Source organism: Equus caballus, chromosome X (genome assembly GCF_041296265.1).
Source record: "Equus caballus isolate H_3958 breed thoroughbred chromosome X, TB-T2T, whole genome shotgun sequence".
NCBI lineage: Eukaryota > Metazoa > Chordata > Mammalia > Perissodactyla > Equidae > Equus > Equus caballus.
The window spans coordinates 31,454,215-31,478,439 of NC_091715.1; the positions used below are offsets into that span (position 1 = coordinate 31,454,215).

At 40.1% G+C, this 24,225-nt stretch overlaps 1 protein-coding gene across 8 annotated transcripts in view; it reads left to right on the forward strand.

Annotated features, from left to right (window-relative positions):
* The window catches only part of SYTL5 (synaptotagmin like 5), a 277,903-nt gene that overhangs the window by 203,738 nt on the left and 49,940 nt on the right, over positions 1-24,225 (forward strand). For 5 of the 8 annotated variants that reach the window (XM_070257790.1, XM_070257791.1, XM_070257792.1 and 2 more), the window contains 4 exons: positions 12,601-12,709; positions 13,860-13,995; positions 18,305-18,513; positions 19,602-22,263. In XM_070257790.1, the coding sequence (XP_070113891.1) occupies positions 12,601-12,709; positions 13,860-13,995; positions 18,305-18,513; positions 19,602-19,744 (597 nt within the window). In that variant the 3' untranslated portion in view covers positions 19,745-22,263. Of the gene's footprint in view, positions 1-12,600; positions 12,710-13,859; positions 13,996-18,304; positions 18,514-19,601; positions 22,264-24,225 lie in introns of those variants that run through there. The other 3 variants (XM_014728802.3, XM_014728803.3, XM_023633544.2) reach the window with 1 other exon arrangement.

Consider the following 24,225-nt stretch of genomic DNA (forward strand, 5'->3'; position numbering starts at 1 on the left):
CTAATTACCCCTTTCTCCCTCCTACCCCCACCCTTGCTCTCTGGTAACCACCAATCCAATCTCTGTCTCTATGTGATTGTTTGTTGCTGCTTTTATCTTCTACTTATGAGTGAGATCATATGGTATTTGACTTTCTCCCTCTGACTTATTTTGCTTAGCATAATACCCTCAAGGTCCACCCATGTTGTCACAAATAGCTGGATTTCATTGTTTCTTATAGCTGAGTAGTATTCCATTGTGTCTGTATACCACATCTTCTTTATCCATTTGTCCCTTGATGGGCACCTAGGTTGCTTCCAAGTCTTGGCTATTGTGACTAATGCTGCAATGAACATAGGAGTGCACGTATCTTTATGCATTCATGTTTTAATATTCTTTGGGTAAATACCCAGCAGTGGAATAGCTGGATCATACGGTAGTTCTATTCTTAATTTTTTGAGAATCTCCATACTGTTTTCCATAGTGGCTGCATAAGTTTGCACTCCCACCCGCAGTGTATGAGAGTTCTCTTCTCTCTACATCCTCTTCAACACTTGTTACTTCCTTTCTTGTTAATTATAGCCATTCTGATGGGAGTGAGGTGATATCTCATTGTAGTTTTGACTTGCATTTCCCTAATAGTTAATGATCTTGAACATCTTTTCATGTGCCTGTTAGGCATCTGTATATCTTCTTTGGAGAAATATCTGTTCAAATATTTTGCCCATTTTTTAATTGCGTTGTTGTTGAGACATATGAGTTCTTTGTATATTTTGGGTATTAACTCCTTATCAGATATATGGTTTGCAAATATTTTCTCCCAGTTATTAAGTTGTCTTTTCGTTCTGTTGATGGTTTCCTTTGCTTTGCAGAAACTTTTTAGTTTGATGCAGTCCCATTTGTTTATTTTTTCTATTGTTTCCCTTGTCCCGTCAGACATGGTACTTGAAAATATGCTGCTGACTGGTGGTGCAGCAGTTAACTGTGCACGTTCCACTTCGCGGCCCAGGGTTGGCAGTTTGGAGCCAGGTGTGGACCTGCACACCACTTGTCAGGCCATGCTGTGGCAGGCATCCCACAAATAAAGTAGAGGAAGATGGGCACAGATGTAAGCTCAGGGCCAGTCTTCCTCAGCAAAAAGAAGAGGATTGATGGCAGGTGTTAGCTCATGGCTAGTTTTCCTCAAAAAATAAAATAAAATAAATAAAAGTTACCATCACAAGAAAATATTTTGAAACTATGTATGGTGATTGATGTTAACTAGAATTACTGTGGTGATTGTTTTGCAATATATACAAATATCAAATCATTGTTTGCACTTGAAACTAATATAAAGTTATATGTCGATTATACCTCAATAAAAAGAGATTAATAAAAAAAAGAGACTATGCTGCTGAGACCAATGTGAAAGAGCATACTGCCTATGTTTTCTTCTAGAAGTTTCATGATTTCAGGTCTTACATTCAAGTATTTAACCCATTTTGGGTTGATTTTTGTGCATGATGTAAGGGAATGGTCTACTTTCATTCTTTTGCATGTGGCTGTCCAGTTTTCCCAACACCATTTATTGAAGAGACTTTCATTTCTCCATTGTATGTTCTTGGCTCCCCTGTTGAAAATTAGCTGTCCATAGATGTGTGGGTTTATTTTTGGGCTCTTAATTCTGTTCCATTGATCTGTGTGTCTATTTTTGTGCCAGTATCATGCTGTTTTGGTTACTATAGCTTTGTAGTATATGTTTAAATCAGGGAGTGTGATGCCTCCAGCTTTGTTCTTTTTTCTCAGGATTCCTTTGGCTATTCCGGGCCGTTTGTTGTTCCATATAAATTTTAGGATTCTTTGTTCTATTTCTGTGAAAAAATGTTGTTAGAAATTTGATAGGGATTGCATTGAATCTGTAGATTGCTTTAGGAAGTATGGACATTTTAACCGTGTTAGTTCTTCCAATCCAAGAGCATGGAATATCTTTCCATTTCTTTGTGTCTTCTATTTATTTCAGCAATGTTTTGTAGTTTTCAGTGTACAGATCTTTCACCTCTTTGGTTAAGTTTATTCCTAGGTATTTTATTCTTTTTGTTGCAATTGTAAATGGGATTGTATTCTTAATTTCTCTTTCTGCTACTTTGTTGTTAGTGTATAGAAACGCAACTGATCTTTGTATGTTGATTTTGTATCCTGCAACTTTACCATACTCGTTTATTATTTCTAAAGGTTTTTTGGTGGATTCTTTAGGGTTTTCTATATATAAAGTCATGTCATCTGCAAATAGTGACAGTTTCACTTCTTCCTTTCCAATTTGGATCCCTTCTATTTCTTTTTCTTGCCTTGTTGCTCTGGCTAGGACTTCCAATACTATGTTAAATAAGAGTGGTGATGGTGGCCATCCTTGTCTGATTCCTGTTCTTAGAGGGATGGCTTTCAGTTTTTCTACATTGAGAGTGATATTAGCTGTGGGTTTGTCATAGATGGCCTTTATTATGTTAAGGCACTTTCCTTCCATACCCATTTTATTCAGTTTTTATCATAAATGTATGCTGTATCTTGTCAAATACTTTCTCTGCATCTATTGAGATGATCAAGTGATTTTTATTCTTCATTTTGTTAATGTGGTGTATCACGCATAACCCAGGTCTTGAGTTATATTCAGAAAAACAATCTCAAAGCTTGTTCTATAAATTAAATGCCAATATAAAATGTTCTAAACTAGACCAACAGTACCTTGGATTCACTCTATGCAACTGGAGTCTCTCCAGAGTTATTTTTTAAGTCAAAAGTGAGGTGAAATAAGGTCACATTTATGTGAGCAAAGATTGTTCTTTAGATAGATCCTCACTTCACAACTGTGCCTCTGGCAAATTGCTTACCTTCCCAGGCCTTGGTGTTCTCATTGGTGATATAATAATTGGACAGAGCTTATAGGGATGCTGTGGGGCTTGAATAAGCATTCTATGTGGTGCTCACAGTATTGTGTCAGGCACATTGTAAAACTCTCAATAAATGCTAGGTAGTATTTATATTAGCTTGGAGTCCTTCTATTGCAGTTGACAGAAACTTCCACTCATACTGCTTAAAAGATAAAAGGAAATTATTGGCCAGTGATTATCAAGCATGGCTTGATCCAGATGTTCAAATCTTATCAAGGCCCTGGAGTATCTTGGTTTCTCTTTACTGTGTTGGCTTTATTTTCAGACTTCACACAGTGCTGACCACCCTTGCTAGCTCCAGGTATGCTTCTCTTGGAATAGCTGCAAGCCTCTCATCCTTGTACCACACTATCCAGGGTAGTGGAGACTTCCTCCTCCTCCACCAGTCTGATCAGTGCCCTGGGCATGGTTCTCCTAATTCTAATTACGTTATTTGCCCATCCTGAGCTAATCACAGTGGCCAGGAATGTGAGATGCATTGGCTGGCTTAAGGCAATCAGAACATACCCTGGTCCTGAAGGTGGTATTGTGCCAAAGGAAATCCAGGTACAGTAGTACTAAAGGAATGATGCTAGACAGCAAGAGCAAGCGTTGATCATCGCCACCAACAACAAATGTTGATCATCATTAATGGCAGTATTTTTCACATCTAATGGTTATAACCACCACTGTGGGGTAGGTATCCTTATCCCCACTTTATATGAGGAGACTGGGACTCAGAAGTTAAATACAACTTTCTGGTGGGATTTTATAACTGTTGACCTCAATCTTGGTGTAAGTAACTCGTGGAAAATCTTTAGGAGGTGTAATTGGGCTGTGGATGAAATAGAATAAAAATCCTTAAATATAAAATAACTGCAAGCTGATAACTAACATAAATATGATAGAGATAAGAGTACAATATTAACAACAAATAAGTCCACAATAGTATGACATTCCCTGGACATTAAATATAGGAAGTATTTGGTCATTACAGCACTAAATCTCCTAGAATTGAGTGAAAAGCCTCACCCTAAAGGATAGCACTTAATATGACTTAACAGTCTCCTATCTTGTTTCCTTTATGTATAATGGTTGAGCATCATAGAATCATAGTTAGAAAATGTCCAAGACATCATATGATGCATGATACAGATGAAGCGCAAGTAACATGCCTCTTAGTATGTAAAACTAATTTGTCTGTCCTAAGTTTAATATTGAAGCACATAGGGGCTCTTTGGAAACCAGCTTGGAGGGTTTCCAGTAAGTTTCCTGGAAATGGTCAAGAGATTTGTGCTGGGATGTTATCTAAGCTCTCCTAGGCCTCTCCCAGGCATCCTCTGTGCTTAGGGGCCAACAACTTTCCAAGGTAATCGCCTTCACATTGCCATTGAGGGGTTTCACTTTCTATCATAAGGGAGAAGCATCTCTCTGAGCCTGCTCAAGGTAGAAGAGTTCTGATTGTGTTTAATGTCTGTGGAACTCCGTTGGTCCTCTGCCAGATCCCCATGGAATCTTTGTATGTATGTATGTATGTGTTTATTGGTGAGGAAGATTGACCCTGAGCTAACATCTGTTGCCAGTCTCCCTCTATTTTGTACATGGGACGCCACCACAGCATGGCTTGATGAATGTTGTGTAGATCCATTCCCGAGATCCTAACCCACAAACCCTGGGTGGCCAAAGTGGAGTATGTGAACTTAACCACTACACCACCTGGCTGGCCCCGCCTTGGAATCCTTTAACCATGTGGGTTAGGAGTTTTGCCTCCAATATCCTCCACCTGAGACTCTCTTTTGAAGACTGTTCTCAGGCTAATCTAGCTTCTTCCCACATGGGCAGAGAGCCAGAATTTCCTAGGAGCTTATGTCACAAAGCAATCCTTAGCCAATAACTGATAGATGGGGGAGCCTGAAACTCAATTCCCTTACTGACAGTGGTAAAAGTCCAAGATGTTACTTCTACTCCAGAGCTCCCTGCTGGATCAGGCAGTGCCCTTGCCTGGCTTCCTCCCCTTCCCTGGCCTGTTTCCCCCACCCCTTCACTGGTCTATCCTGGGAGCACTTCCTTAATAAGCCACTTGCATAAGAATCCTCACCTCAGAGTCAGCTTCTAGGGAACCCCACATAAGTTAGTGTCTCTAATCCATGTCATCTTTCTCTGCCAAGCTTCCTCTGGCACATATAGAGGAAAGGCTGCAGATTCGGACTTGCTTAGATACCATGCCTTCCAAAAATGCAGTGGACAGGTGCAAAAAAATGCTCTATACACTGCGTCCTTCTTCATTGGTGGCTTATCCTCAGGCCAAGCTGGACACTGTGTGGTTGATTATCAGCCAGCTAATGAGAAGTGTCACTTCATTCTCAGTCTCCTGTCTCAGGCATTTCAACACAATAGTCACTTCATCAGGCACAGCTATAGTATGAGCAGCCCAAGACTTGATGTTTCTTGTGGATTATCCAGTTGAGAAGGTGAAGTGTGAGCTACAGGGAGTAATTTTCTTAGTCATAGAGGATCAGAATTAATAGTTCTTAAGCATTTGGAAATACTGACATCATTGTGCAGTGGGAATACTAGAAAGACAGAGTGCCTTATTGCTTATTGACTCTGTGTTAGTGAAAGTCCCTCGACGCCTATCTTGTTTTTGCTAGGTCTTGCAGCACTAAGCCAGTAAAGAGGCTGGTGCAGACAAAGAACTGAAGATGCCAGTCGTACTGTAAAGTGGTTTCATGCTATAACTTCCATTTTACTGCATGATGTGGGGTTGTTTATTAGCTACAACTCATTATCTTTCTGAAAGGCATGTTAGATAGTTAGACAGGAAGGGTTTGTCAGTATGAATTGCCTTTCATGCATTCCCAGAAGGTACTATTATAAAAACAAGGACCTTTGAAAATCAACAGCAAGCTTAAGTGGTTTTCCAAGGAAACCTCTGTTCCGCCTTCAGGCAGAGAGTAGATGTTAAGTTCCTGGGGAATTATTACCTAGCTAAAAGGCTCTCTCTTTATTTGGCAGTTTTGGCAGACTTTTGTCCATGATTTATTACCCTACCTTAGACCTGTAAATGTCCTGGGAACTCTGCTTCCTACTCTGATGGAAAGTGAATCTCTCTCTTTTCAAAAAGCAGAAGGCAATGAGTGTTATTTGATTATGCTGGACCCCTGCTCAGTCAGATACCCTCACTGCTGCTTTTGCATATGGTTTGAAGCATATCCTGTCACTCAGTGTTCCCTTAATGTGACCCAGCCTTCTGTAGCAGAGGAGGATATCAGTGCTCACTCTACCCACATCCCTGTTCTCATGCATGTGTGGCTCCCCATGACTTTTACTCCCAGCAGCCCACACCTGCCAATCTTTGTAGGAGAGGAGCCCTCAGCCTGCTGGAGTAGGCTTGGTCTGTGGTCATGGAAAGCCAAAATATCCTGGGTATTTAAGACTTGTGGGGCTTGAGAGCAGAGCTCTCCATCAATGACTGATGGGTAAGGAGCATAAACACTCTCACTCCCTTGCCTCTGATTGGGACAGCTCTGCGGTGTCACCTCCCTTGTCTGCAGAGCACCTCTATGGGCCTGAGCAAAAGTAACTCTCCGGGGAACTTTGCCTGATGTCACAACCTTGTTAAGCCTCTCTTTGCTTTGTGGTCCCACTTCCCCACTACCCTTCCTAACAAAACGCTGTAACATAAATTCATGTCTTAGAGTCTTCTAGAGAACCCTGAGTAGACGTCTTGTTTCCATTTTCCTTGCTACTACCTCCCTGCACACACACCTCTAATCACACCTGACTTGCTATCAGTCCTTAAACACATGCTACACAGCCCCCACTGTATTTTGCTCATACTGCTTTCTTAACCCAGACTAGCTTTCTTCTCACTCCATCTTCATCTGTCATCATCTCTCCCATGCTTTTAAGGACCAGACGAGGGCCACATCTTTCCCAGTCTGGATTACTCTCTCTTCCCTCAGTAGCTTCTTTGTACTTATATTGGAGCAACTGTCATTGTTTATATGACATTGAGCTTGCTGCACAGTAACAGCCCTCTTCTCTCAGCAATCAGGACCAATAGGAGGTCAGTTAATACAGGAAGTCACAAAAATCACGCACGTACAAACATACACCGCCAATACATTTCTTAATCATTTATTTTAACTTAAATGTGCATTCATTTTCAAGTCTTCTAATATACGGACCATTCATTTTGTTTAAGTGTGGTTTCAGTGATTAAAATTCTGTCATACCTGCCTGGCATAAATTATAACCCTAATGCATCATAATCAACAATTTCTAGTTTGAGTTTCTCTAAAGTGAAACAAGAACTTAAGAATATTAACAAAGTAAACCAAATGCAAAATATTTCTAAATATTCATATTTTTTTCTCACCTCTTACAGCTTCAAGACCAAATATAATTCAATGGCAAATTTATTTTCAAATCTTTAGCTCTTCTAAAGTATTCAACTTAATTTTTTTGTTTTTCTGGTGAGGAAAATTGTCCCTGAGCTAACATCCATGCCAGTCTTCCTCTATTTTGTATGTGGGATGCTGCTACAGCATGGCTTGATGAGCAGTGTGCAGGTCTGCACCTGGGATCCGAACCTGTAAACCCCAGGCTGCCAAAGTAGAGTACATGAACCCAACCACTAGGCCACCGGTCTGGCCCAAGTTAATTTTTATAGTAACAGCTGTCTTTTTGTACTCTTCACTTTATGTGATATTAAATTATATAATTAGAACCACAAATATATGTGGCATAAAGAGCTTGGGGGGAGCTAATGCAGCGGACTTTTGGTGAGCATGCAGTTCAACTGATGGGAGCAGGCACTCATGGTGATTGTATAGAGGATCCTGCTCTTCATTGGGAATGGAGAGCATTAATCTGATGAGTCAATTAAATAAGGGCAGAATAGTAGAGCTTTTGTCCAATATTATGTCTCCTGGATAGACTGAAAACTCATTGAAAAGCAGCATCTGTGTCTTATGTGTCCCTACAGCACTTAGCAGAATGCCTTAAAAGCATAACTGCAAGAGGGCATTCCATATGTGTTAGTAGAATTGAATAATTGAATTGAATTCTGCTACCTTTTTCTGAGCAGGAGTTGGTTGAATAATGTAAAATGGTGGTGTGCCAGGAGAGGATGTTGCCTTGGAATTTCCTTGCAAGAGTACCAAAAATATGCCAAGACATTGGATATGTGCAGGCTGCAAGATGATTCCCTTCTCTGAATTTCTTTTGAATGTGATTATAATACCATGAGACTCCATCTTTATTGTTTTCTACTCTCACAAGATTCGAGGACTGTATTTATACAAAGTCACCAGTATATTTTAATTTAAGCTAAAACCTCTGGAACATTAATAAATCCCAATAATGCATGTTTTGATCTCTAGTAATATACTCTAGATTTGTATGTGACACTTGCACATATCACTTTTCCTACCAACATATTTTCCTACCCAAAGATCTCAACCAAAAGCAAATAGAGCCTGCACTGGTCTGTTCTGAACCTTAGTAGCTTAAAACAACAATATGTTATTATCGCTCGTGATTCTGTGGAGTGACTGCACTCAGCTAGGTGGTTCTCATTTAAGGTCTCTCGTGTGGTTGCAGCTAGATGGTAGACTGAGCCTGAAGTCTTCTGAAGGCTTGACTGGGCTGGTTGTTCAACTTGGCTGTCTCACGCTGGATGTTGGCTGCCAGCTGAGAACTCAGCTATGCCTACCAACTAGACTACCTACATGTGGCTTGGGTCTCACACCATGGGTTCCCAGAGGGAGCATCCCAAGAATATCCATTCCAAAAGAGGAAGTAGGAGCTGTTAACCTTAAGGCCTGGGTCCAGAAACTGGCACATTGTTACTTCTGCTGTGTTCTACTAGTCAGAGCAAACAAAGAGCCCACTCATAGCCAAAGGGAGAGGGCAAATACCTCACCTTTCATTGACTATAGTATCAAAAGTAGTGACCTCTTTAATCTGCTATAAGGTGCATTATAATTTTCCATTCATGACATTCACTTAAACTAAAATTTACTGAAATTGTGAAAACAATAAGTCCCTTTACTAGGCACTTGATCTAAAATAATCAGCTTAAATATTAGATGGATAGTCTATTTCACCATCCAATCTCATTTTTTGCCCCTGATAGGAAGGTTGCATAAAATATTTCAAATGATTTTCCCACCCTTACTAATAATTTTAACACCACCAAGAGGAAGGAAAGTCAGACAAGGATTCCTTTACTTTGTAATGGTCTCAATCTTTTTTTTTTTTTTTTTTTTTTTTTTTTTTTTGCTGAGGTTTGAACAGCCTCTGGCTTTGCTGTGAATTGTTGCATTTCTGAATTCTTTCCATCTGCCCTCTCTCACAGGAGAGCAGTTCTCGACCCTTGTCTAAGTGTTCAGGAGTCAAGTTCCTGAAGGCAAAGCCTGAGAAAGTACTCTACTTTTCCTACCCTATTTATGAAAAATCAAAGTTCAGTTGACTCAATGGCAAGTGAGAGACCTACAGAACAGAGGCTCTGGGTATATATTCACATTGAATATGTTTATCTAAACTTTTGATTTGGGGATGGTTGTAGATCCACATGCAGGTATGAGAAATAATACCGAGAGATCTTAGGTACCCATTACCCAGTTTCCCAGGATGGCAACATCTTACAAAGCTGTAGTACAGTGTCACAACCAAGATAGTGACATTGATATAGCCCACTAATTTTATTCAGATTTTCTCAGTTTGTATTTGTATGTGTGTGTGTATTTAGTTCTATGCAACTTAATCACATGTATAGCTTTGTGTATCCACTACCACAGCCAAGACACAGAACAGTTCCATCACCTCAAGGATCCCTTGTGCTCTTTTATATTTATTTATTTATTGACTTACTTTTATTGGGGTATAATTGACATACAGCATTATGGTAGTTTCAGGAGTACAAGAGAATGATTTGATACTTGTTTATATTGTGAAATGATCACCACGATAAATCTAGTTAATATCTGCCACCATACACAGTTACACAATTTTTTTCTTACAATGAGAGCTTTTAAGATCTACTCTTTTAGCAACTTTCAAATAGGCAATAGAGTTTTATTAACCATAGTCACCGTGCTGTACATTACATCCCCATGACTTATTTATTTTATAACTGAAAGTTTGTACCTTTTGACTCCCTTCACCCATTTCACCTGCCCCCCACCCCCCTGCCTCTGGCAAGCACTAATCTGTTTTCTGTATCTATGAGCTTGGTTTGTTATGGGTTTTTTTAGATTCCATATAAGTGAGATCATACGATATTTGTCTTTCCTTGTCTGACTTATTTCACTTAGCATAATGCCCTCAAGCTCACTTGATGTTGTTACAAAGGGCAAGAAGTCATTCTTTTTTATGGCTGCGTGATATTCCATTTTGTGTGTGCGTGTGTGTGTGTGTGTGTGTAGGTATAGATACCAACCACATTTTCTTTATCCGTTCATCCATCAACGGACATTTAGGTTGTTTCCCTGTCTTGTATATTGTAAATGATGCTGCAACAAACATGAGGGTACATCTATCTTTTTGTTTTCATTTTCTTTGGAAGAATACCCAGAAGTGGAATGGCTAGGTCATATGCTAGTTCTATTTTTAATTTTTTGAGGACCCTCCATACTGTTTTCCACAGTGGCTGCACCAACTTACATTCCCACCAACAGTGCACAGGGTCTCCTTTTCTCCACATCCTCTCCAACACTTATTTCCTGTCTTTATGATAATAGCCGTAATAACAGGTGTGAGGTGATACCTCATTGTGGTTGTGATTTGTATTTCCCTGATGATTAGTGGTGTTGAACTTTTCATGTACGTCTTGGCCATCTGTATATCTTTTTTGCAAAAATGTCTATTCAGATCCTCTGCCCACTTTTTAATCAGATTGATTTTTTTTTTTTTACTGAGTTGTATGAGTTTTTTAAAAATATATTTTGGATATTAATCCCTTATCAGATACATTATTTGCAAACATCTCTCCCATTCTGTAGGTTGCCTTTTCATTTTGTTACTGATTTCCTTTGCTGTGCAGAAGCTTTTTGGTTTGGTGAAATTCTACTTGTTTATTTTTGCTCTTGTTACGTTTGATTTGGTGTCAGATTCAAAAAAATCACTTCCGAGACTGATGTCAAGGAGCTGCCTATGTTTTCTTTTAGGAGTTTTATGGTTTGAGGTCTTACATTCAAGTCTTTAATCCATTTTGAGTTGATTTTTGTCTGTGGTGTCAGATAACAATCTATTTTCATTCTTTTGCATGTGCCTGTCCAGTTTTCCCAACACCATCTATTGAACACCATCTACTGTCCTTTCTCCCTTGTATATTCTTGGCTCCTTTGTCATAAATTCATTGACCATATATGCGTGAGTTTATTTCTGGGCTCTCTATTCTGTCCCATTGATCTATGTGTCTGTTTTTATTCCAACACCATACTGCTTTCATCGCTGTAGCTTTGTGATGCTGTTTGAAATCAGGGAGTGTGATGCCTCCAGCTTTGTTCTTCTTAATATTGCTTTGGCTATTTGAGGTATTTTGTGGTCCTGTACAAATTTTAGGATTCTTTGTTCTGTTTCTATGAAAAATGCCATTGGACATTCATAAGGATTGCACTGAATCTGTAGATTGCTTTGGGTAGTATGGACATTTTGACAATATTAATTCTTCCAATCCATGAGCACAGAATATCTTACCATGTATTTCTGTCTACCTTGTGGTTATAACCATCCCCACCTCCCTTCTGCCACCTGCCTCTCTATTCCGTATCTTTTTTGTCATTTCAAGAATGTCATGTAAATGGAATTTTACAGTATATATCCTTTTCAGACTCAATTTTTTCACTCAGCACAACTCTCTAGAGATTCATCCAAGTTGTTGCATGTATCAATAGTCATTCCTTTTTATTGCTGAGTAGTGTTCCAGAGTATGACTGTACCACAGTTTGTTTAACCATTCCCCTATTGAAGGACATCTAGGTTGTTTCCAGTTTTCTACTATTACAAATAAAGATGATATGAATATTTGTGTACAGGTTTCTATGTAGACGTGATCTTTCATTTTTCTAGAATAAATGCCCAAGAGTGCAGTTGCTATGTTATATGGTAGTTATATGTTTAGTCTTATAAGAAACTCCCAAACTGTTTTCCAGAGTAGCTACACCATTTTACATTCTCACCAGCAGTATTTGAACTAGTTTTTGCACACTGAATATTAATGATATGAATTACCAATACAGCTTTTAGTAATTAGTAGCCGGCAGCCCAATGTGAATCAAGCATTACCGCCTACTTTTGCTTTCTTGGCCACTTATGAAAGCCTCAAGACATCAAGGACAGACAGGGAGAAGTATTTTCTGGAGCTCTTTTCAGTGGCATATTTATTCCTGTCTCATATCCCAAACTAAAGGTCCAGTCCTCAGTGCATCACAGGCACTCAATATTATGGGCTGAATGTGTGTTATATATCTCTTCTCAAATTCCTTTTATTTTAATGTTAAAAATTATATGCAAATATCTTCATAGAGTTTTCCAGCCTGTCTTTTCTCATACCTAAGGTATCTCTTAAATCAATAAGTACTAAAATAGTGGAATGGGAAAGGGTTGTCCATTTAAGCCACCAAGTAAATATTGTACATTCAGACATGGGCTGCAAAATAACAAACCAAGCATTCTCACTTTTTCTTTTCACCTTTCTCCCCTTGACCAGGTGGAGTTTGCTGCTGACATTGGCCTTCAGTACAAAGGCGAGCTGACGGTTGTTTTACGTTACATTCCCCCAGAGAAGAACCTGATGCTTCCACTAGGACAACTTCAAGGTAGGGTCAAAATCAATGACCTTGATCCAGGACATTCTGTTTTCTAGAAGTGTGGGAATAGGGGTGAGGGATTGGTTGGACTATGTTACTTTTGCATTACACAGATGAAATGTAAAAGGTTACATGTCACTGTCTTTTGAGGAGAGTTGAGAAGTATATACTATATATGGGGGAGGGTGTGGGGTTCTTACAAGGAAAGGACAAAGTTCATAGTTAGAAACCAGACTTGATGGTGAGATTTGTTTCCTGGAAGTCCCAAAGATATAGGATCTTCCCCACTGGGGAGAGGGAAGATAGTCTGCTGAGAGGAGAGGTGTAGAAAGCTGCTGTATGTATTTATGACGTTCACAGCTACTCAGGGAGTCTTGAGGAAGAAGTTGACCTAGAACACAGCATGCAAAGGAAAAATCCAGAGAGGGTCAACTTTTACAGGCAGCTTCCTCTGTCCTTCCATTCACTGTTAGCCTTTTCAGTGTGACCCTGTGCAAATAACTTACTATCTCTGGCCTCAGTTTCCTCATTTCACAGGATTATTATAAGGATTAAATAAGTTCATTCATGTATAGTGCTTAAAAGAATACTAAATAAAGGTAGTGGTGGCGGCAGTTATTATTCACGTTGAGTTTATTTTACCAGAATAAAAGTGTGTCATGGGGAAGAGTTTTCTCTCATCCCCAAATGTAATTGTGCCTGGGCTCTATCGCCCTTAGAGCTGGCCTGGCATGGAGTTGACAGTTTACAAGACTAAAATATCAAAAAAGGGAGTTACGGAATTTTCTTTTTTGAAGTCTTGGTGTTTGTGTGTGGCTTTCACTGTAGCTATTTCTCACCGAGAGCAGAAACGTGGCCAGACAGCTCTCAGGGTCTTTTCCATTTTATTCCTTTATACCCTATGAAAAGATATACCCTGTAGGGGAACATTTAAAGTTTTAAATTTATTCACTTTTTCAACAAACACAAATAAAAGACCTATTCAGAAGGAATCCAATGGCATAAAAACATTGAAACAGTTTTTACATAAAAAAATATACAGTAATATAAAGACCTGATTCAGGAACAGACGAAATACATCTTTGCAGATTTCCTTTGTAAATTTTGAAATGGAACCCATGATCTCTCTCTCTCTGTTTCATTTTGATGGCTGATGCAGGAAAGAAGACCTTTAAAAGGGGAAAGAAGAAGGAGTCGGCTGTCATCTCTGGAGGAATATTAGAAGTGTTCATCAAAGAGGCAAAGAATTTGACAGCGGTGAAGTCAGGAGGCACTTCTGATAGCTTCGTGAAGGGGTAATTCTGTTTTAGCTCATTTTAGACAATACTTAATGGGAGATGAAAGGATCCGTGATCCACGAGACAGTGGTAGCTGTGAGGCTTTTGTGTTCTTACTCTAAATGTACTAAGAAAGAGCTGCTGGTGAATGCTGGCTCTTACATCTAATACAATACAAGTATAGAGGGAACTGCTTATTCTAGCTTTCAGCCTGCTTCCAGCATATTTCACGATTTGCCGTCACACTTCCCTCAGGACTGGCAAATTTTCCTGTGAGATTCGTTTCCTAAAGGAGGAGAAAATGAGATTTTCTATGTGTAATATATTTTTATTGTGCTTTGTTGTCATTTGGTGCTGGCAGTATGCCGCAACAACAAAAACATTGGATCCTTGGTATTTTGATCTCTTGGGGGAAATTGTAGGAAGTGGAGATGTCAGAGCATCCTCACTGGAGATACCCACTGGAGAGTGTTCTGAGGAAGCTCCAGGACTGCCTGCTGGGCATTTATGCCCACTTGGTGGAGCACAGGGCAGTTACTTGAGGGAATGCAGCCCTTTAAATGGACATTCTTGCCTAGCAACCCAAACAACAAATTCCTCTTGATTTGTATTTGAGATTTTTTCCCTGTAATTAGAGGAACTAGAACTGAAAGGATATCTTTCATTCATTCAAACACACACGTAAATGCACATGTACCAAGCGCTAAGTGCTGCAGTTTCAAAAACAAGCCGTGGTCCCTGTCCTCACGGAGCACCATAAAGCACATAAGGAAAAACAAATTCCCGTGATGCCAGCCGTGAGGATAATTCTTTGAGTCAGATGACAGTGTTGTTCCTCTCCTTGATCCTTCTTAGAAAAGTGTCATTTTCCCTGCAAGGACATGAGTCAAGCCTTTAGCCTCACACATTCTGACTTTGATAAGGCCAGTAATAAGGAGAAACAGATGTCTGGGGCTACCCCACTGGTGAGAGTATGTGCCTGAATCTGGTCTATCTGTCCTTCACTCTTTCTCACAGTAGCTTTAAATACAGAAAAATGCTTTATTTGGATCCTGCCATTGCAATTTACCTTACCAGCCCCGCCATCCTGTTCAGGCCTCTTGCCGCTCACTATTTGGTGGGATGAGGGGATGGTGCCTCCCCTATGGCCTCGTTGTGGTCTTGCCATGAGACTTAACATCTTTTGAAACAGTTTTCACTTTATCATGGTAAACATTTATGAAGCAGAAATAATACAGTATCTTTATTCTATTTTTAAAAAGCCAAAAACGTTTTCTCTTTTCTTTTCTTTTTTTTTTTTTTTTTAACCTTTTGACCCCTGCACTCATTTATCCCGCCTCCTGCCTCTGGGAACCACCACCATGTTCTCTGTATCTATGAGCTGTTTTTTTTCCTTTAGATTCCACATAGATGGGAGATCATATGGTATTGGTCTTTCTCTATCAGATTTATTTCACTTAGCATAATGCCCTCGAGGTCTGTCCATGTCACAAATGGCAAGATTCCATTCTTTTTTATGGCTGAATAATATTCCTCTGTGTGTGCGTGTGTGTGTGTGTGTGGGGGGGGGGTGTATGTATGTATCACAATTTCTTTATCCATTCATCCATGAACGGACACTTGGTTTGTTTTCATGTTTTGGCTATTATAAATAATGCTACAGTGAATATGGGGGAGCATACATCTTTTTGAGTTAGTGTTTTTGTTTGCTTTAGATAAATACCCAGAAGTGGAATTGCTGGATCATATGGTAGTCATATTAATTTTTTGAGGAAGCTCCATGCTGTTTTCCATAGTGACTGCACCAGTTTACATTCACACCAACGGTGCACAAGGGTTCCCTTTTCTCCACATCCTCACCAACACTTGTTATTTCTTATCTTTTTGATAATAGCCGTTCAAACAGGTGTGAGGTGATATCTCATTGGGGTTCTGATTTGCATTTCCCTGATGATTAGTGATGTGAGCATCTTTTCATGTCCCTGTTCGCCATCTATACGTCTTCTTTGGAAAAATGTCTATGCAGATCCTCTGCCCATTTTTTTTTAAGATTTTATTTTTCCTTTTTCTCCCCAAAGCCTCCCAGTACATAGTTGTATATTCTTCGTTGTGGGTCCTTCTAGTTGTGGCATGTGGGACACTGCCTCAGCGTGGTTTGATGAGCAGTGCCATGTCCACGCCCAGGATTCGAACCAACGAAACACTGGGCTGCCTGCAGCGGAGCACATGAACTTAATCGCTTGGCCACGGGGCCAGCCCCCCTGTCCATTTTTTAATCAGATTGTTTGTTTGTTGCTGTTGAGTTGTATCACTTCTTTATAAATTTTGGATATCTGTCTCTTTTTTTTTTGAGGGAGATTAGCCCTGAGCTAACATCTGCTGCCAATCCTCCTCTTTTTGCTGAGGAAGACTGGCCCTGAGCTAACATATGTGCCCATCTTCCTTTACTTTATATGTGGGGTGCCTGCCACAGCATAGCTTGATAAGCAGTGTGTAAGTCCACACCCGAGATCCAAACCGGCAAACGTGGGACAGCTGAAGAGGAATGTGCGAACTTCATTACTGCACCAGCAGGCTGGCCCCTATTTATTTCTTATCAGATATGTGATTTGCAAATATTTTCTCCCATTCTGTGGGTTGCTTTTTTGTTTTATTTTGATGGTTTCCTTTTGCTGTGCAGAAGCTTTTTAGTTTGATGTAGTTCTACTTGTTTATTTTTGCTTTTGTTGTTTCGCTTTTGGTGTCAGATTCAAAAAATCATTGCCAAGACCTTTGCTAAAAAGCTTACTGCCTATGTTGTCTTCTAAGAGTTTCATGGTTTCAGGTCTTGTGTTCAAGTAACAGCCAGCAACATTCTAGTGAATTCTCTCTCTAGTTATATGTAAACATTGAATTGACTTTAAAGGGACCCCCAATTTTTAAAAGAGAGTATGAGAAAGCAAGAATAGACCTTTATGTAAAGTTTATATATCACTTTAAGTCTGTCTGTAGCCAACATAACAATGGCTTAAACAGGACAAAAGATTTTTCTTATGCATGTAAACAAAGACTAAAGGTAAAGTATCTAGGGCAGGTTATGGAAGTATCATTATCTGGGACCTAGGTTTCTCCTGTCTTGTTACGGTATCCACTTCATGGGCCAATACAGCTACTCAAGTTTCAGCTATGCCATCCAAATTCTAGCTAGCAAGACAGTTCCCAGAAGTTTCATACGGAACTAGTTCTTATATCCCATTGGCCAGAACTTAGCCACATGGCTATACTAGCTGCAAGGGATGCTGGGGAATGTAGTCTTTATTCTGGGCAATCTTGTGTCTAACTAAAAAAATGAGGATTTTTTTTAGAGAAGAATAAGGATAGAATGGATATTGGGAAATAAGCAGTCTCTACTTGGGCTGTGAAATGAAGTCTCCAGTGTCCTATGTACCATCTTCATTTTAAGGTCATTTGTTTTGTGATATTTTTCATGTTTTTTTATGTACTAATTCCATACCTATATGTCTCCTTCCCTGATTCATCAGGTACCTAGAGCCTAGTTCTCTCCTGTGGTCAAAAATAGTGTTTTGACCATAATAAATAAGGCCTGGGGTGCAGATATTATATTTGAGAAGAGATTCCTGGAAGCAGCGAGAGAGTAAAGAAAATAAGATAGGGAAGGGAGGGAAGCTGATAAAAATGCCAATAGGCGTATTACCACTGTGGGCAACTGAGGCTCAGTCCCACTGGGGGAGCAACAAGGAACTCTGTGGAAAGTACCTTAGGATTGTCTCCTCAAGGGACAGGGAAGCTGAAGGCTTCATTCATTAAGTTCCAAAACTCATTCGTTGAGGGTTGCTCCTAGGGACATTGAATCCCCAGTATCCCAGGGTTTCCTGCACGTAACCTGAGCCAGCTCACATGACACCAAAGTGCTTAACTGGAGAAGCTGGGAGAAACAGGTGCTTGACGTGGAAAGCTGTCAGCATGCCAGGAACTGCTTATCCTGGCTTCAAGTCAACCTGGAGGTGGGCCAAAGATGACAGGCGGCAGGACTTTAAATAGTGTCTACCACAGGAGGTATTTTCATTTCCAGATGAGGGAAAGGCCAAAATGGGATTAGAAAGGAGAGTATGGGCCTTATACTATTGCCCCACTTAAAGAATAAACCATTCCACAAAATAAATTCATATTTAAGCATATAAGAACCTGGGGGAGAAAATCAAATACAAATACACATACCACACAAACACACACACACAGGGAATTATGGGAAATTGAAATGACTACTCAAGGAGGCCATTTTCTGCCTACTGTCTCACTGATGGCTTGACTGTGTGTTCTCCTGCAGCTACCTGCTCCCTGATGATAGCAAAGCCACCAAGCACAAAACTCTGGTCATAAAAAAGAGTGTTAACCCTCAGTGGAATCATACTTTCACGTTCAGTGGCCTGCATCCCCAGGATATAAAGAATGTTTGCCTAGAACTTACCGTCTGGGACAAGGAGGCCTTTTCCAGCAACATCTTTCTGGGAGGAGTTCGTTTGAATTCCGGAAGCGGTGAGGGACCTTGGGGCCCTGAGATGGTCTGTGACTGGGCATGAAGCAGGGGAGTGGTTCCTGGAGGTGTGATATGTAGTAGGTGTATATGTAATTTCAGCTTAGCTGATTCCTAAAATTACCACAGATGCCCTAATCCTTTAGCTAAGGATCTGTTCATTGTTAAAATAAAAGTATTACTGTATAGCTTTGTATCCTCCAGCTAGAAGCTCGGGATGTATAATGTTTATATTCAGTCCTTTCAAAAAATATCATTTACACTTTAGTCTAATTGAATTTCAACTACTTTCTTGGGCCTAAGTTCAGGTTTTGCTCAGGATAGGATCACCAGGACAGCACAGGCTTCTGATAGGGGAGAGAAAGACTTCTGAGACCAACTTGATTCATCGTCTTCTCAGTAGATCACTTGCAGCCATTACTCATAACTAGTTGAGTGAAAGGAAGTCATTTTTTCCCCTAAAAAAAATAGCATCCAATGTTGTTCAAATGGGTCATGGAAACACACCACTGGTGCCATAAGACACAACTATAACGGAGTGAATTGGGAAGAAAATTACAATAGTAGAACACATGCAGCCCCCCCAAATTCTCCTTATCCCATAGCTTATGCCAGATGTAGATGGTCTGCATGCACCATGGGCAACATTCCCGTTGAGAAGCACCACATTCCTATGATGCTCTACTTATTTATAGATTAAGGAGAGTCAAGAATATCTATACCACTAAAATGAAAACTCAGGTCAGAGAAGTAGCCTAGTTAGAAAGGGAGAGCCCCGGGGCCCATTCAGCCTATTCTTCTGTCATGTTAACTCAGTTCAGATGAGCCAGCTCTCTGCCAAACTACAAAGTGGGAAAGAAATGAGCCGCCAGGGCTGTCCAGATTTGTTTCTTATCATCTCGGCAGAAGAGAGTAGTGCAAGCTGCAAAGGATATATTCCATTCTAACACTACTCATTAGATATGGTAAGTGAGAACAAGCCAGTGAAGGGCTTTCTGGTCAAAAGATCCCCTCAGAGGTTGATAGGTACCTTCCAGGAGATCAGAACATTTCATCTGTGAAGTGTAATGCTCGTCTTTCCCTTCTTTAGGTGTGAGCCATGGGAAGAACGTGGATTGGATGGACTCTCATGGGGAAGAGCAACGCCTTTGGCAGGAGATGGCTGACAATCCTGGGACTCCTGTAGAGGGTGTACTCATGCTCCGTTCCAGCATGGGGAAGTGTAGGCTCTGAAGGTACCACTGCACCAAAACGAGGCCTCCAGGGACTGTCTGGCTGCCATTTCCTACCAGTAACAGGCTTGGGACCTGGGATTCTGCTTCCTGCTATTTCTCACTTGAGGGTATTGGGACATGAGGGGAGAGATGTCAGTGTTATGAATGTTTAGGATCTTGCCCAGTGTCTAAAAAAGCATGTATCTCTCTATGTCCATGGGCCAGCGCCTTCTTGATTGGATGATAGAAAGTGTACCACACTGTCCTGTCAACAAGCAAATTGCGTGGTGATTCATAGATTTTACACCATAAGGGAAATGGCGCAAGTTTATCTGAAACTACAGTTGAGATGGGGGGTCCCCAAACTTTTTCTAATTATGAGTTACTTTAGATTTCCTCAAATGGTTTGAGGTAAAGGGGGTCACTAAAAATGTAGATCACTTAGAGAGGAAGAAGAAGGGATACTGGCTACCCTCTCCTCATCCTGGGAATCCCCATGAGCCAAAGAAGGCATTGTAGGGGTGGTTGCTGGGGCAAGGGGGTGGCTCTGTTATTGTAGCAAAGTTCTGGATTAACCGGCTGAGTTTTCAAGATGAACAGACAGGTTTTTCTATGGTGACTATATAGTTTACAATCTAAATCAGTCCACTTTTGAGAGTAGAGAGAGCTAAATCATTACAGCAATGGTAACCCAGAATTGACCTGGGAAAATTGGAACGTAGGATCACCCTACTTATGACCTAGCTATTAGAGAGCTCTATTGTTAACACTTATTTTATAAAATGTTCTAAGCCATTAACTAAAAGGGAATAAGAAATAATGTACATATTGAGCCCCTGCTTGTGTCATGTCTACTGATATCCCATTGGTTAAAGGAAGTCACATGGCCAAGCCCAAAATCAAGAGGCAGGGAAATACAGTCTGCTCATAATGCAGCCATGGCAAGAGTAAGGATGCAAGAAGGGATGAAGAATTGGGGCCAATAGTTCAGTCTACCATACTTTCTGTCACCTGGAATTCGATATGCTTTAGCCACCAAACTTAGATGTGAAGGCAGTAAAAGCTGAAAGGGAAGGGAGCTCCAACCTGGTTCCTCATTTTGCAGATTCCAAATCTGAAGCCCAGAGAGCTGAAATGACTTGCCCAGGATCATACAGAGGCTGTAACTGTATCCAAACTTAAATCCAGGATGTGCCTCCTAGGCCAGCATTCTTTTCAGTGTAGTCCTTGGCATGATACTATGCTTATCGGGGTGGACAGGAGGATGTGGATGGAGGAAGGTGGAGCAGAGTTGGATTCTTTGAATAGGAACATACCTAACTCAGTCTTCTTCTGGAGTCATATTCTAGCCCCTCAACTCATTTTTTCACTTGAATTTATATAAAATCCTTAAAAGGATAGAAACTGGATTTTAGTAGTAGGAAAGCTAGAATCATCTTCAGGCTTATTGTGGCTAATTGTTCCATATTCTAAATTTCTTCTTGAGTTTTGAAAACAGATTTAAGAATATATTTAGCACTAGTCTTAGTAAAGGAATAAGCAATCCATTTTCAATATTATTCAAAAATAGGCTAATTCTAGAAAATTGAGTTTATTGATCTAGTGTAGTTTAGTACATATGGTACTTTTTTTTTTTTGCTGAGGAAGATTAGCCCTGAGCTAACATCTGTACCAATCTTCCTCCATTTTATATGTGGGTTGCCACCACAGCATGGCTGACAAGTGGTGTAGGTCTGCACCTGAGATCCAAAGCTGTGAACCCAGGCTGCCAAAGCAGAGTGCACTGAACTTAACCACTATGCCACAGGGCTAGCTCCCACATGGTACAATTTTTTAAACTCACACCCATATCCCTATGTTGCCCTCCTTAAAAATAGAAAACAAAAAGAATAAAATCATCACTAATTCCTATAGTGGAAAGATAAATTGTCTTCAGACTTCATGTGACTCATTCTGTCTTCAATGGCATTTTTAGGGGAGGTGAGAGGATGGTGATGGTGAAGTCAGGAGACATCACTAAAGTAGACAAAATATTATTTATTCACTAATGATAAAAGTGGCAAAATCCAAAATTTATAACTTGAATTCAAGACGACCATGAACGTTATGTGTTCAGACCTTTGCCACAATTAAAGCAATTCTCTGTATCATGGTTCATAAAATTCAACATCTAACTGGGTATTTTCATAACACAAAACCCAGGTATGTGGAAGTCTATCAGAATCCTGTTGGTGGTGTTCTCAGAAATAGAAGGTAAATTGATCTTTAGGTCACTCTTTTTTCTTTTTTTTTTTTTTTTTTTACTAAGTATGGTGTAGAAGTACAAAGAATATTTTAAAATATAGGTAATATGTGTGAATGGCACAAAATTCAAATAGTTCAAAACTGTCAAAAGTCAGTCTTCTTTCCTCCCCTTCCATATCAGAATATATTGGCCTCCTTATTCTTTTTATGGCTACAGGGTATTACCTTACAGGGATATATAAAATTTATTTAACCAGTCCTATCAAATGCCACATTAAATATGGTTAACTAAGTTGTCCATGTTTGGTGGCTTTTCTAAGCAGTCTTTTCTTTCAGAAATAAACACTTTGACATTCAAAATCAGAGATATATATTACACATCAATTCCACTTTTGAGTATTCTGCAGAGATAGATACACATGTGAGAAATGAGTGCATACAAAGGTATTTGTTTCAAAAGATTGGAAACAACCCAAAAGCCCCTCAATAGAGGCCTTCTGGAATATCATATAGGCCTCATTTTTCTGTGTCGTTAGTTGTTCCCTCTCCTCTGTCTTCGCCCATTCTCTACATAATTGTCAAACACTGGATTCTTTGGTGCTTGTTCTTTACATCTTTCTTTATACATCCTCTCAGGCCTTACTATGTATGGTACTCTCATGGTTTTATGACCATTTATGTGCTTATAACTTCAAACTCACATCTCCAACCTAGACCCTTCTTCTCAGCCCCAGACCCAGATCCAAAAAAAACTGCCTATCTGATATCTCCAACAGGGTATCTCATGTTTTCAGCACATTCAGAACTGAATTCTTCATTCCACCCTCTCCCTCGCACCCATGTCTTTCTCCTCCAGTACATGCTGTCTCAGTAGCTGGTACCATCATCCTACCCAGTTACATTCGCCAGACACTGGGTAGTGTTCTTTGATTTATGTCTCTCCCTTACCCTGAGACACAGTCAATCAGGAAATCATATTGATTCTACCTCCCAAATATCTCGAAAGCCTGTCCAATTCTCGCTGTCTCCATGCCACCGCCCTAGTCCAAGCTACCATCACTCCTCTCTATGATTAGTACAAGACTCCTAGCTACTATTTATGCAGCCACTCTTCCCCTCTCTCAATCCATTCTCCATACTATGGCCAGATTTTCTGAACATGTTATTTTAAAATGTTCAAACATACAGAAAAGTTGAAATAATTTTACAGTGAACACCCTTAAACCCACCACCTATATTCACCTTCTACCATTAGTTATACTTGTTTATCATTATCTACCTGTCCATCTTCAGGGTGATCTTTTAAAAAATGCAAATCTGGTCGTGCTTTAAAACCCTCCGCGGCTTTCCATTGTCCTGACAATAAAATCCAAATTCTTGCTCACGGTCTGCAAGGCCCTGCATAAGAGGGTTGCTGCCTCCTCCTCCCTTCTCTTTAGCCACACAGTGCATTTTTCTGCTTCTCAATTGTCCCAGGCTCTATCCCATCTCATGGCCTTTGCGAGGAATCTTCTTGCTCCTTCTCCTCATTGGCCTGATTTCCATTAATCATCAACATCTTAAATGTTACCTGCTCAGGGAAATCTGGTCACAATGGCCTGCCTCTAGTTCCTCTTCACTGCACACATCACAATTATAATACACTATTCATGTAATGAGTCCTTTAATGCCTGTGTTGGTTTCGTCTCTGCCACATCCCTAGAAAGTAAGATTCATAAGGGCAGAGACAATATTCATGCTTTTTCACAGCTACATCCCCCATGCTTAGTTCAGAGTGGGTAATTAAAAAAATGTTTGTGGAATAAGTGAAAATAACAAGAAAAGTAATGCATAGAATGTTAGACCGGTAGGCATCTTTAGAGACCACTGTTTCTAACTTCCAGTTAACAGATAAGGAAACCAGGGCTGACACAGATCAAGAAAAATCTCTGAATACGCTTACTGGTTGGTCTTTAAAAATCAGCCCCTCTACAAGTACTGTAGCCACCACCCTAGACAATTCATCCCAGCCTGTCTTAGTGTAGATAAAAATATGGAGTGTGCTCTCTGGCCCAGCATGTCAACTTCTCAGAAGAGACCATGGCCTTGCCTGGAGCATCCTGCTCCTTGTTTGGAGGTGTCAGCCCTCAATTTTCCCTCTGTTGAATCAAACAAGTTGTAAAGGGAAATGGGCAAGCTTAAAAGCCTGACTTTATCCATTCAGTTTGTAAATAGCACCTGCAGGACACGTGGAAGATTCAGCTTATCAGCTCTCAT